This window comes from Hyperoodon ampullatus, assembly GCF_949752795.1.
Source record: "Hyperoodon ampullatus genome assembly, chromosome: 13".
Lineage (NCBI taxonomy): Eukaryota > Metazoa > Chordata > Mammalia > Artiodactyla > Ziphiidae > Hyperoodon > Hyperoodon ampullatus.
In genome coordinates, this window is record NC_136926.1 from 29,388,957 (window position 1) to 29,402,930 (window position 13,974).

Consider the following 13,974-nt stretch of genomic DNA (forward strand, 5'->3'; position numbering starts at 1 on the left):
TTCATTATGAATTTTCAAAAGATTATACGAGTAATTTTACACTATATAATCAGAATGATTGCTGTAATAGTTTATTAAGTGATTTACATATATTATTTCAATTAGTCCTATAAAAGAATCATAATTTTGTGATGAAATCTTTGAGCTCAGTTAATTTTAAACAAGATAGTACTAAAATATTTTACTTAAAATGGAATACTATATATGTATGTATAAAGTATCTTCTGTTGCTAGGGGGGGGAAACAGTTTTTGGAATTGATTAGGCTGTTATGAAATTGTCTTTTGTCTGTTGTTTAAAATCAGATGACCACATTTTATAACCTGTAATTGGTTGAAAAAAATCAAATGTAACTATTTCCCACCCAGTATCTCACAGCCAGTATAACCAAGTCCACCTACATCATAGTGCCATTGCCAGTAACACTGACTCCTAAGACGTCTGCTGTGACATGACTTGAGACTGTTTTCTGCTTTAATGCACTCACAAAGATAAAGCCACAAAACCTGTATCTCATTCACATGTTGAAGTATATTTTAGTTAGCTTTCTCATATTCCTGGCCTCTCCTTTCCATGTCTGCTCCCTACACCTCCAGTAATAAAACTGCGATGACATTTAAGTTAACTGGAAATTTCTCCCTAGAGTCAAAATGGATTCCCAGTCCTCCAAGGGGTGAACATATTTTTTGAAAGAAAGAATCTACCACCAGATGTCTGTTTAAGGTTGCCATTTTGTTCATTTTAATTAAATCATCTATTATTTGTAACTTTTTAAGAGTCCTTGTCAAAGTCTATCTTTTTTCTATTTGATTTATTTTGTGAATGTTAGTAAATGTGCCAAACACTCATCTCATCAGCAATCGTGAAATTACACTCTCTGCCCTTAGGTTTCTTTGGGTTTGTCACTACTCGCCCTGTTAAAGTGCTTCAGAAGAATCTTTTATGTAGGAGACCATGTCAGAACTCAGTTATAGACTTTTCAGGTCCTGTAACTTTTTGAACTTAATTAACTTTATTTTAACAAATAAAAAAATTCACATGGTTCAAGCTCCAGGAGTCCAGAAGTAGTGCAGGAAGCTGCCCTCTTCTCCCTCTGTCTCCTAGCTGCACAGTCTCTCCCACAGGCAACAAATACTGTTAATTTCTTCTTTGTCCTTACACAGATGATTTATGTATAACTAACAGAAAAATATCAATATTTTTTCTTCCTTTTTTATGCTGTTCTGAACCTTGCTTTTTTCATTTAATAATAAATCTTGTAAATTATTTTATATCAGTGCATAGTGTTTACATTTCTTGTGTCTCCGTGATGTTCTGTTGTGTGGATAGACTGTAATTGATTTAATCTGTCCTCTATTGACAACTAATAAGTCTCTTCCAATTTTTTGCTCTTTATAAACAATGCTGCAATGGATAGTTTTTAACCTGTTTTTCATGGGTGTGATTGCATAAGTAAGACAAATTCCTAAAAGTAGAGTTTCTGGGTCAAAGAAATTGTGCATTTATAATTTTCATAAAATTTATGAGATTGTCCTCCATTGAGGTTTACCAATTGATACTCTCCTTGGAAATGTGTAAGAGTGTCTGTTTTTCTACATCTTCACAATGTATTTTTCTATGTGATAAGTGAAAATTTATATCTCATAGTTTTAGTTTACATTTTCCTTACAATGAATGAGATCAGGTACCTTTTCATATGCTTAAGAGCTATTTGTATTTTTCAATTGTGTATTCATATTCTTTGCCCATTTTTCTAATGGAGTATTGGTCTTTCTTATTGATTTGTATTTATTTATTAAGAAAATAGCTTTTTGTGATATAATTTGTAAATAGTGTCTCTGATATTTTAATGATTGTTTTATAATGATCATCACTGCATTTCTGTAGGTGTGAACAGTTAATGAGTATAAAAACCGAAAGGGCAGATAGATGTCTTTAGGGAGATACTGTGAGTCCAGCTACTTGGGGCAGAGACAGGCATTAAACACTCAGCCAGTGAGAGAGAGAGAGAGAGAGAGAGAGAGAGAGAGAGAGAGAGAGAGAGAGAGAGAGAGAGAGTGTGTGTGTGTGTGTGTGTGTGTGTGTGTGTGTGTGTGTGTTGGTCTGTCTACAAAAATACTGGGAGAATGGAGGAACAGTGTTCCTTTCCTGGAACCTAGAAATGCATTTCCTTCATTTTGATGATTTCATCTATACTTTTTCTAATTTCTTCAGTGAACCGTACAAATTCAAATTGAGCTTTACAGAATATCAACTTATAGTTTAGTATCTTAACATTTTACATTTTTCATTAAGTAAAATGCTCTGACTTTCTCTCATGTCTTCTCCCTCTTCCACCCCTCTGGGAGAAGGAGCATGTTACATCTTTAAGACAGTGCCATAAAGGTTGATGAAAATATAAATCATATTCTTTAATAATTATCCATTAGCTCTTCATATGTGTGGGAGACTTCCATTTATCACAAGAATTGCTGTAATTGGGGGCTTTTTTGTGCTCTAATTTCCAGAATATTAATTTCGAAGTCCTTTATCTTTTCTGTGGTAAAAGTATCTGAATTAGGAAGGACATCATGGCTCTTACTCTGTGAGGCTAATATACATGTTCTGTTTATTATAGGCAATATTTATATTAGTGACTTTGTCACTTGTGAGATATATTTAACGGTCTCTATGAAAGTAATTTCTTTAAAAGTGTATTAGCATATTTTAACTGAGTTAAAAAAAGGTTTTTTTCAAGGAATTATTGAAACATTCATTTTTACACATTTAAACGTTTCTAGCTGAAAACATGTACCCATTGTACAGGGGAATACCATTAAATAACAAATGGTTCTAAATGGTTAACAATATGGAGGAAAAGGGTGATCATTAAAATGCTGTTATTAAAATATTATGTTAATACATGAATACATTGTCAGTAAGGGTGGTGGTTGAATCTATGCAATTACATTAACATTACTCTGAGTAATTGATATACTTGTGATTCACGGAGTAGATTTTATTTATTTTTTAAGATGCTGGGAACTAAAGATGTTGACAAAGAGCAGTTCTAATTGCTAGCTTGAGAATGGTTGTGTCAGAAATGGGGGGAGAGTTAATTGCCATGTGGATGCTCTCAGTTAGGACTTTCTCACCCTATTCCAGGCACAGGTTGGCATCTGTTCTTACATTTGTACAAGCAAAAAAAGAAAACTTATTCAGAAGCTAGAATATAACTGACAGAAGCGTGTCTCTAAAACTATAAAAATCTGTAATTTACTTTCAAATAACTCATTTGTGTTGCTGCTAATGAGAACACCTGAGATTCTTCGTTGAATATTTGTTCAAGCTTGTTCAATTATAGTATTTACAGATTCTCAGCTATTTTATACTGATTTATTGATGAGTCAGGATTTTTTACTTCATGAAGAGGCTAAAGAGAGGTCTCATTTGTTAAAAGATAAAATGTTTAAAAAAAGAAAGAATAAAATGTTTTTGTGATAGAGTGGAAGTGTTCACAATCAAATCTTCATAGATATTCACTGGCTTATAGTAACTAATATCTACTAAATAAATGCTAAATAACTAATATCTACTAATCTGCTTAATATGAGCCAGGCCACATGCTATATTTCTTTTGTGTTTTATGTAATGTTAACAAAATCAAAAAGGTATTTATTAGCAGCTGAATTTTACAGGTGAGAAAATCAACCTGAAGACTAGAGCAGTTGTATATCTATCCAGAGTCACACAGCTAGGAAGTATCTGAGCTACAATTTTTTTTTTTTTTTCCGTACGCGGGCCTCTCACTGTTGTGGCCTCTCCTGTTGCGGAGCACAGGCTCCAGATGCGCAGGCTCAGCGACCATGGCTCACGGGCCCAGCCGCTCTGCGGCATGTGGGATCTTCCTGGACTGGGGCATGAACCCGTGTCCCCTGCATCGGCAGGCGGACTCTCAATCACTGTGCCACCAGGGAGGCCCCTATTACGCAGATTTTGACATAATGTCACACCACCTATTAAGTACCCGTTATGTGCAAAGCCCAGGTACAAATCATAAATCCTGTTCTTTTCCTTGTGTAATACCAATTCATAAATGCTCATTTTGGCCAAGTTAAAGTAGAACGTTACCCGTCCGTTTTCTCAGGGTTATTTAAGCGTCTGGATGCTACATTTCCAATACTCTGCTCATCGTGTGCTGTCCCTTCCATACGTCTTACCTCCTGTCTGCTTCAGTCCTGCTCCATCACTCACCTTTTCTGAGGCCCTGGGGCACTTCCATGTGCTTCACTCCTGCTCTGTCCCTCACCTTGGGGTACCCCAGACATATTAGTTAGCTTTTGTGAGCCTCAGTTTCTCCTGTAACATGGGTTGTGGTTGGGGTTAAATTGATGGTTGCCTGAAGGCTTAGCACTTAGTGTCCGGGGCAAGGCTGCTTCAGAGGTCCAGGCCAAATAAGATGGTGTTTGGATTAAGGGATTTACAGTGGAGATAAAAAGAAGAGGATTTAGTAATAAAGAGAGAAAGTTACATCAGTGAGATTAATGATGGATTGAATGTGGGGGTTGATGGAGAAGGAAATGTCAGTACAGTTTAGAAGATGTGAATTAATATTGTGACTGAGGTTTAACCACAAGGCTTCAAAGGAAATTAGAGTGAACAATCTCAGTCCATCCCTCTGCAGGACTGCATTTAATTTACTGAAATTGGCTGAAATTTACAGAGGAGTAGATTCTGGGCTATCTGCTTCAGTAACACTTCTGTATATATTTTATCTGAAGATATCCGTTCGAAATTTTAATTTGAGAAGGTAGCTTAATGAAATTTTGTGCTTAACTGTTTTATTTGAATTTTAATTTGGTAGAATCTGAAGAAGATTCAAGAAATGGAGAAGAGTAACGAATCTAACACAGACCTGGAGGAGCTGAAAAACGCTGACTGGGTGAGATAGCTGGGTATTCTCTCTGTTCTGTTTAGTGTTGAAGAAGTCATATCATGTTTTTTAAAATGGTCTATCTTAAGGACTATAGTATGAAATGATATTATACCAATTTGAAAGCCTAACCTAACATTTGAGGAAATAGCTATTCCATTTTTTAAAAACTATCTAATTTTATTAGAACCACCCCAATGTCTCTTGAGAATTTCAGTGTTTTAAAATATTGACCTTTCTAATTATATTAATATCATAGCATCCTCTTATGTGGAAGTCAAAGTTTAAGCTCTGTTTCAGGATATAGTGAAACTATAGTGTAGTACATTCATTTATCCAATGAATAGTTACTGGATTAGGGCCCTGGGGATGCAGAATGAGTGATATGTTACAACGTTCTGCGCTGGTGAAACAGAAGACAGATTTCTGGAACAGATGATTGCAGTGTATTCATGTGACTCACTGACTGTCTACTGTTTTTCCAACATGGTACTAGATCCATGTAGGAAGGCACATTTTAGGATTCTGACTTTCCATGTTAAGGATACTGGATAAATAATGACATTAAATGACAGAATCGGAAAAGATACAGATTTGGAGGATATGAACGAGTCGCCTTTGACCATGTTAGATTTCAGTTGTCATATTCTTTTCTGACAGCTTTATTAAGGTGTAATCTACATACAACAAGCTGCACATGTTTAAAAAGTACAGTTTGATAAGTTTGACATATACGCATACACATTCACACCTGTGAAACAAACCATCACCATAAGAAAACAGTGAGCCTGTCCATCACCCCATGTCTCCTCGTATTGCTTTGTAACCCTACTTCCTGCCTCCCTCCTCCCTAGTTTCCAGGCAACCAGTGATCTGCTTTCTGTCACTATAGATTAGCTTGCATTTTCTACACTTTTATATAAATATAATCACATAGTATATACTGGGGTTTTTTGGCTTCTTTTATTCAGCATAATTCCTTGGAGATTTCATCCATGTTGTTGCCTGTATCATAGTTTATACTTTTTATTGCTGAGTAGTATTCCATTGTAAGTACCACAATTTGTTTATCCATTCTTCTGTTGATGGTCATTTGGGTGTTTCCTGTTAGCAGTATTCTTAATTTATGGACGATATCTTTTCTGAGATATTTGGAATGATATTAATCAGGAATACTTAAGAGTAAGGTTAAAAAACAAGTAGCCTATATTGTCTTACAAACTAGTATTGTCACTTTAGAATAATATTGATTATCAGTTTCCTTTGCATAGTGTTGCTCTAGGTGTATGTCATCTTGGTTAATAAATTTTTTTAAAATTTATTTTTGGCTGCGTTGGGTCTTCGTTGCTGCACGCGGGCTTTCTCTAGTTGCGGCGAGTGGGGCCTACTCTTCATTGCGGTGCATGGGCCTCTCATTGCAGTGGCTTCTCTTGTTGCGGAGCACAGGCTCTAGGCACGCGGGCTTCAGTAGTTGTGACACGTGGGCTTCAGTAGTTGTGGTTCACAGGCTCTAGAGCGCAGGCTCAGTAGTTGTGGCACACGGGCTTAGTTGCTCCGTGGCATATGGGATCTTTCTGGACCAGGGCTTGAACCCGTGTCCCCTGCATTGGCAGGCGGATCCTTAACCACTGCGCCACCAGGGAAGCCCGGTTAATAAATTTTTAAATTTGCTTTCCAAGACATTGAAGCCAGGTAAATAACTCCAGGTGCTCAGAAGTTAGCAAATGGCTAGTATAAACTTGAACCAAAAATTTAATTAACTGTCTTAAGGCAACCTCATCTAAAACAGTATGATCACTGACAAGAGACGTACTATCTCCAAAGGGAGTTACATTTGCCTAGATCACCAGCTTCTTTTTCATAAGATCATGAAAATGAACTACCTAGAAAGATTAGAATGAAATGGGGAAGGAATGAGGAATAGTATGAAGGAGAATTAGAATACGTTTAATGGCAGAATCTATATATTTCAGAATCTTTCTAGTGTAATAAGGGGTAAATGATAAAATCTCTGGGAATACATACAGTGACAGTTGTCCATTATTTTATATAACTGTTACTTAGTTTCTGAGAAGTCATTTGTAAAATTTTTGCCAACAATAATATATAATGAACTGGCTACATAAAAGAGTCTGTTTGAATCTTTCTATAAATTATAGCAAAAGATTCTAATGTGAGTAATAATCACTAATTTATCTGTTTTGAGAATTCAAAGTTTCATATGTCAGGTTTTCTTAAAGCCTGAGGAGGTGAAGAGAAGAGACAGTATTTTAAAAATGAGATGGTATTTGAATTGGATCTTCAAGGAATGAGCAAGAGAAGTTGAGACGAGCATTCCCAAAGGAGAGATCTAAATATTTTAGGGATTTATATTAGGATATCTTTAATGGCAGAATCTAAGAACTTGTCTTAAATGTTAATATTTTAGAAGATGTTCTGATGGCTATACCACAGTATTAAGTACCTCAAATCCTTTTGGGAATAAGAAATGGTGTACCTTTTAAAAAAATCACGAATCATTTTTTGAGGACATTTTTGAGAAGTTTAATCAGTTATATAGGCATTTCTTATGAAATAGGTCACTTGATTTTTAATATATTATGTAGCTATTGAGCCACTTATTAATGTTTAACAACCTATAATATTTCAGTTAAATATCATATTGATTTTCTCTTTACTGAAACCGAGAATATGATAGCTCATAGGCAGGAAAACAAAAGGGTTAAAGTATAATAATATTAACACATTTAATATATTTTAAATTATAATAAATATTTTACATATATTTCATTTTCTTGAAGGGCAGGCAGAGCAACTTACTATTATTTGTAGATAAGAAAATTGATATTAAATAATTTGTGCAGAGATAGTAATAACATAAAAATTGTCACTTTTGAGCATTTTCTGTGTGCAGAACACTATACATCAGCTCTGATCATCTCAACAAGTTATAAAGTGCCATTTTCTTTTATTGATGAGGAAGCCAGGGTTCAGAAAGGGGAAGCAACTTGCTGGATGTCAAATAGCAGTAGATGGCTGCTATCAGTTAGCTGTGGTCACAGTAATGCTGTGTAACTGAACACTACAAAATACCATGGCATAAAGTGGTAGCATTTACTCAGCTCATGAGTCTGCAGATCAGAGTGGTGGCTCTACTCTGTGCATCGTCCTTCTCCTGGATAATCCTGCCAGTGTGCCTCGTGCCAACCCAAGCGTGATGTTCTCATGGCAGTGACAGGAGCAGAGTGACAAGCCATTGTGCATTTGTTGTTGAAGCCTTTGGTCATGTCATATCCACTAAAATTCCAGTGGCCAAGCAAGTAATAGAGCCAAACCCAAAGTCTAGTGTAAGAAACACGCACCTCTTCAGTGAGCAAAGCCACCTGATAGATAGAACCCGAGGGCCTGAGGAACTGAGGCCATGGATGCAAGTAGCACAGGGGGTGAGTTAGGGTTTTATCCAGGTGTCCCCGCAGTTAGAGCTGGTGGATTCTCTGCTGGCATCCTACCTGCTTTTTAGTACCCTAAAATCTAATTTTTAAAATCGTTTCTCTTTGGTTTGCTTGGTGTTTTGTAATCCAAGCTCTTAATATTTTCTTTACAACTATAGCTCTTTAGAGGAAACTAATAAATTTATTTATGGATGTCTCTCCACCCTTGGCTCTTTCAGGCTCGATTCTGGGTGCAGGTGATGAGGGATTTGCGGAATGGAGTAAAACTCAAGAAGGTCCAAGAGCGGCAGTACAACCCTCTGCCCATTGAATATCAGCTCACCCCTTATGAGATGCTAATGGATGACATTCGATCCAAAAGATACACTTTGCGAAAAGTGATGGTAAGTAACAAAGAAAACTGTTAATGGACTCAAATGGTTGTTTTTTGGTAATCTTATTTGTTGAAAATGTTCTTCTCAATATAGAAAAGTTGGAAAATACAGTAAGCTCACAGAAAAAGTTACAAATGTGTAATTCTACAACCCATGGCTTTAAATTTCTGTCTACTGTCCTTTTCTTTAAGCCTGAACAACTCCCTTTAGGGCAGGGTTACTAGTGATGAACCCCCTTAGTGTTTATTTGCCTGGGAATGTCTTAATTTCTTCTTCTTTTTTTTTTTTTTTTTTTGCGATACGCGGGCCTCTCACTGTTGTGGGCTCTCCCATTGCGGAGCACAGGCTCAGCGGCCATGGCTCATGGGCCTAGCCGCTCCGCGGCCTGTGGGATCTTCCTGGACCAGGGCACAAACCCGTGTCCCCTGCATCGGCAGGCGGACTCTCAACCGCTGTGCCACCAGGGAAGCCCTCTTCTTCATTTTTGAAGCAGGGTTTTTCTGGGTTTAGAATTATTGGTTGACAGTGTTTTTTTGTCTTTAAACTTATCTCACTGCCTTTTGGCCTTTATGGTTTCTAGTGAGAGATCACCTGTTCATCTGACTGAGGATCCCTTGTATGTGATAGTCACTTCTTGCTGCTTTCAATATTTTTATTTCAACAACTTGACTATAATGTGTTCTGTTGTGGCTTTCTTGGAGTTTATTGCTTGGAGTTTATAGAGCTTCTTGGATGAGTAGATTTGTATTGTTATCAAATTTTGAAAGTTTTTAGCCATTAGTTCTTCACATTTTTTTTGTCTTTTCTTGTCTTTCCAGTCCCTCTGGGACTCCTGTTATGTGCGTGTTTATACAGTTTGGAGGTTGTGAGTAGTAAGTAAAGAAGAATATGTTACTACTCTGTGGTACCCATTGTTGTTTTCCTTTTTCTGTCTTTCTTTGGCTAATTCCATGCAGTTCACTTGGATACGTTTATACTGAGCCTCTATACAGGGGACTAGGCAGATGGCAGTTCTAGTGGTGATTGGTTTCGTGTGGGGGAAGTTTTCAAGTTTTAGTCTAACAGGCTAAGATTTTGATTAGCTCCTTGTTAATGTGTATATGTACCTGATGAATGAGAGTGGAAATTCAGCTACTCATATTTAATCATTCAAAAACTGGATATATTTTTTTAAAAATTTTACTGTTATCAATATAATGCCACTTTCTAATTTCTTTAAAAAAATTTTTGTTGTAAAGAGTAAAAACAAAGGATTTTCACACAGTCTATCTGTATCTGAAGCGGTATGCTAAGATGTTCTTAATTTAATCCTCAGGTTTAAACTACATAACTATACCATAGTAATCCACTTTTTTTTTGTATATTTGTGATGCTCATGATGGGAATTGAATGGCTTAGCCATATAGGATTATATTTAGAACATTAAGTTATAGAAGTACAAAACATTTCAATGGAATTTTTTCAAAATGTTTTGGTAAAATGCTTTAATTCTAACAGAGAACTTCAGATCACTCACCTTTAAAAATAAAGATGTAGATTTTTGGCCGCCGTCGGCCGGCTGCCAGTAGTCAAGGAGCAGAAGCCGCTTTCCTGAAGCGGGCTTGGGTGCTCCAGAGCCCAGCCGGCTGCTCCAGAGTCTGGCCGGCTGCTGAACTGCCTTGTCCGGCAGCTGCGGCAATGGCTAGGCGCAGGGTGCGGGTGCCCCAAGGACCGCATAACCGGGCGGGCGCCCCGAACAGGCAACCCCGCCGAGGGAGGTGGCCATGGTGGTTGTGCTCGGGCGCACCAGGCGCTGCGCTCCATGCCTGGGTGGTGCTGTCGCTGCTCCCTGGCTGGTCATTTCAGAAATTGATGAGCAGATCCTAAAAGTCACATGGAATTACAAGGAACCCAGAATAGCCAAGACAATCTTGAAAAAAGAACAATGTTGGCGGATTCACACTTCCTAATTTTACAACTTACTACAAAGAAACTGTAATCAAGACAGTGTGATGTTGGCATAAAGATAAACATAGATCAGTGGAATAGAATTGAGAGTCCAGAAATAATTCCCTTCATTTGTTGTCAGTTGATTTCTCTGGGATCCCAAGACAAAAGGGAAATATCAGTCTTTTCAACAAATGATGCCAGGACAGATGGATATTCACAAGCAGAAGAATGAAGTTGGACTGCCACCTCATACTATATATAAAAGTTAACTCAAAATGGATGAAAGACCTAAATTTAAGAACTAGAACTATAAAACTCGTAGAAGAAAACAGGTTTGTGATCTTAGATTAGGCAGTGCTTTCTTAGATATGACACCAAAAGTACAGCAACAAAAGAAAAAAATAAATTGGACTTGATCGAAAATTAAAACTTTCGTGATTTAAAAGACAATATAAAGGAAGTGAACACAACCCACAAAATGGGAGAAAATATTTACAAATCATATATCCAAAAAGGGACTTGTATCCAGGACATATAAAGAATTTTTTAAACTCAACAATAAAAAAGACAACCCAGTTGGAAAGTGGGCAAATAATTTGAATTATTCTCCGAAGAAGATATATAAGTGGCCAATAAGCACATGAAAAGATGCTTAACATTATTAGTCATTAGGGAAATGCTAATCAAAACTGCAGTGAGATGCTACTTTACACCTACTAGAGTGGCTAAAATAAAAAACACAAATAACATGCTGGTGAGGATGTGGAGACATTGAAACCCTCATATCACTGGTGGGAATGTAAGATGGTGCACACTTGGGAAAATAGTTTGCTAATTCCTCAAGGTGTTAAACATAGAATTTACGGCCCAGCCATTACATGCACTCCTAAGAGAAATAAAAACATTTGTCCACACAAAAATTTATGTATGAATGTTCATAGCATATTTATAATAGCCAAAAAGTGGAAACCATCCAAATGTTTATCAGCTCATGAGTGGGTAATATACAATGGAATATTATTCAGGCATAAAAAGGAATGAAGTACCAATACATCCTACCACCTGCGTGAACCTTGAAAACACGCTAAGTGGAAGAAGCCAGACCCAAAAGGTTACATAATGTATGAGGGGTTCCATTTATTTGAAATTTCCAGAGTAGGCACATCAGTAAGACAGTAGATTTGTGGCTGCCAGTGGCTGCGGGGAGGGAAGAATGAGGAATGAGTGCTAATGGGTGCAGCATATACTTTTGGGGTGATAAAATTTCTCTGAAGTTATTGGTAGTGATTGCAAAACCTTGTGACTACTTAGAACCCTGAATTGTACACTTTAAAAGGGTGAATTTTGGACTTCCCTGGCAGTCCAGTGGTTAAGACTCCATGCTTCCACTACAGGGGGTGTGGGTTCAATCCCTGTCAGGAAACTAAGATCCCACATGCTGAGTGGTGCCGCCAAAAAAAATAAATAAAGGGGTGAATTTTATATGTGAATTATATCTCATTAAAGGTCTTTTTTTTTTTTCAAGCATTACCAAGTTCCTTCTATTTATTTACCTTGGTCTAAAGCCTGATCAGATGATCTGTTGTTTTTCTGATGTTTTTGAGCTCTTGAAAACTTTGTCTTTCTTTGATTAATAGAAGCCTAACAGAGGAGGCATTTTATTTCTAATTGTCTTAACCTCTTTTTTCTTAAGTATAAACCAATTATTCGAGAAGACTAGTCCAGTGTAATGAAAGATCCTTGTAAAATGTATAGTCAGGGGGTTGGTGGTGGTGGGATGAATTGGGAGACTGGGATTGACATATATGATTGGGAGATTGGGATTGACTAATATGTATAAAATAGATAACTAATAAGAACCTGCTGTACAAAAATAAATAAATAAAATTCAAAGCAAAAATAAAGATGTAGAAACTTAAACATTTTTTATATAGAAGTTATTTGTTTAAGGCATTGTGGCTCAAAAGTAAGATCAAGTTCTATAACTGGTCTCATTTACTTATGGGCCTACTATTTGTGTTCATCTAGAAATCATTTATTGTTGCAGCTTCAGAGAGCTTGTTTCAGGGTGTGTTCTGTATTTATATTTAAAAAAAGTAATTTCACTGACCCAGCAGCAGAATGGAATTTGCTGTTACTTTTCCTCCTGCTAGTAAGGACTTTGACTGACTGACTCACATCAATACTGGCCTGCCAGCTCCCTTATGAGCACTGACACACATTTTGTAATAGGATCCAGGATCCAGTTTCTGACTAGTGAGGAAACTGATGTTAATGTTCTTTTTTGGGGAATGGAACTCACAGCTTTGGCCTTACTGACTCCATTATCTCACTCAACCCTGCTGTTGTGATGGAAAGAACATTAAAATAAAAGTATACGAAAAATAGCTAGAAAGAGGGCTTCCCTGGTGGCTCAGCGGTTAAGAATCTGCCTGCCAGTGCAGGGGACACGGGTTCGAGCCCTGGTCCGGGAAGATCCTACATGCTGCAGAGCAGCTAAGCCTGTGTGCCACAACTACCGAGCCTGTGCTCTAGAGCCCGCGAGCCACAACTACTGAGCCCGCGCACCCACAGCCCATGCTTCACAACATGAGAACCCCGTGCACCACAACGAAGAGTAGTCCCTGCTTGTCACAGCTAGAGGAAGCCTGAGCACAGCAACGAAGACCCAGTGCAGCCAAAAATAAAATTAAAAAATAAATTAATTAAGAAAAATGCCAGTTAAAAAAAAATAGCTAGAAGGATATGTGGTATCCTGTTCAGGAGTAGAAAGGTCTGATTAAGTTGTTCATACAATAAGGATTTTTTAAGAAGTCTTGTGTAACATGAAGTCCATGGGTGAAGAGTGGTGCCACGGTAGGCCCCCAGCTCTGCTGCTTGGGTACACGCCCTCCTTAAACCAAGTACTAGTGGTCACAAGCTTGGCTCAGCTCAGGCAGCTTTCACTCCTAACTCTAACCTTAGGGCTGTCCTGTCCTCACTCAGGACTGGGGGGCGGGGGGCACAGGGAAAAGGGGAGTGGATGATGTCAGCAGGCTTGTCACACACTCTGAGTGGTCGCATTTGTGGGGGGCAGCCACTGGGCCTGGGAGCAGCAGTTCAGGTTCTTTTTTTTTTTTTTTTTTTAATTCATTTCTCAAGTGACACAAAATAGTGACATTGACAAAAAAATCAAAACTCATACTGCAATAAAAAATTAATAACCAATTGATTAATGATCCTGAGCAATTAAAACAGTAATTAAGATTGGGAAGTACATAACAAAACTGTCCATGCCCTGAAGTCTTACAATTCAGATAAGAAAATAC

The 13,974-nt window shown here is 37.5% G+C and overlaps 1 protein-coding gene across 1 annotated transcript in view; it reads left to right on the forward strand.

The window, feature by feature from the left end:
• The window catches only part of SPIRE1 (spire type actin nucleation factor 1), a gene marked incomplete at both ends in the record, with an annotated part of 182,465 nt that overhangs the window by 131,742 nt on the left and 36,749 nt on the right, over positions 1-13,974 (forward strand). The window contains 2 exon segments of the mRNA XM_079717033.1: positions 4,843-4,920; positions 8,582-8,746. Of these exon segments, the coding sequence (XP_079573159.1) occupies positions 4,843-4,920; positions 8,582-8,746 (243 nt within the window).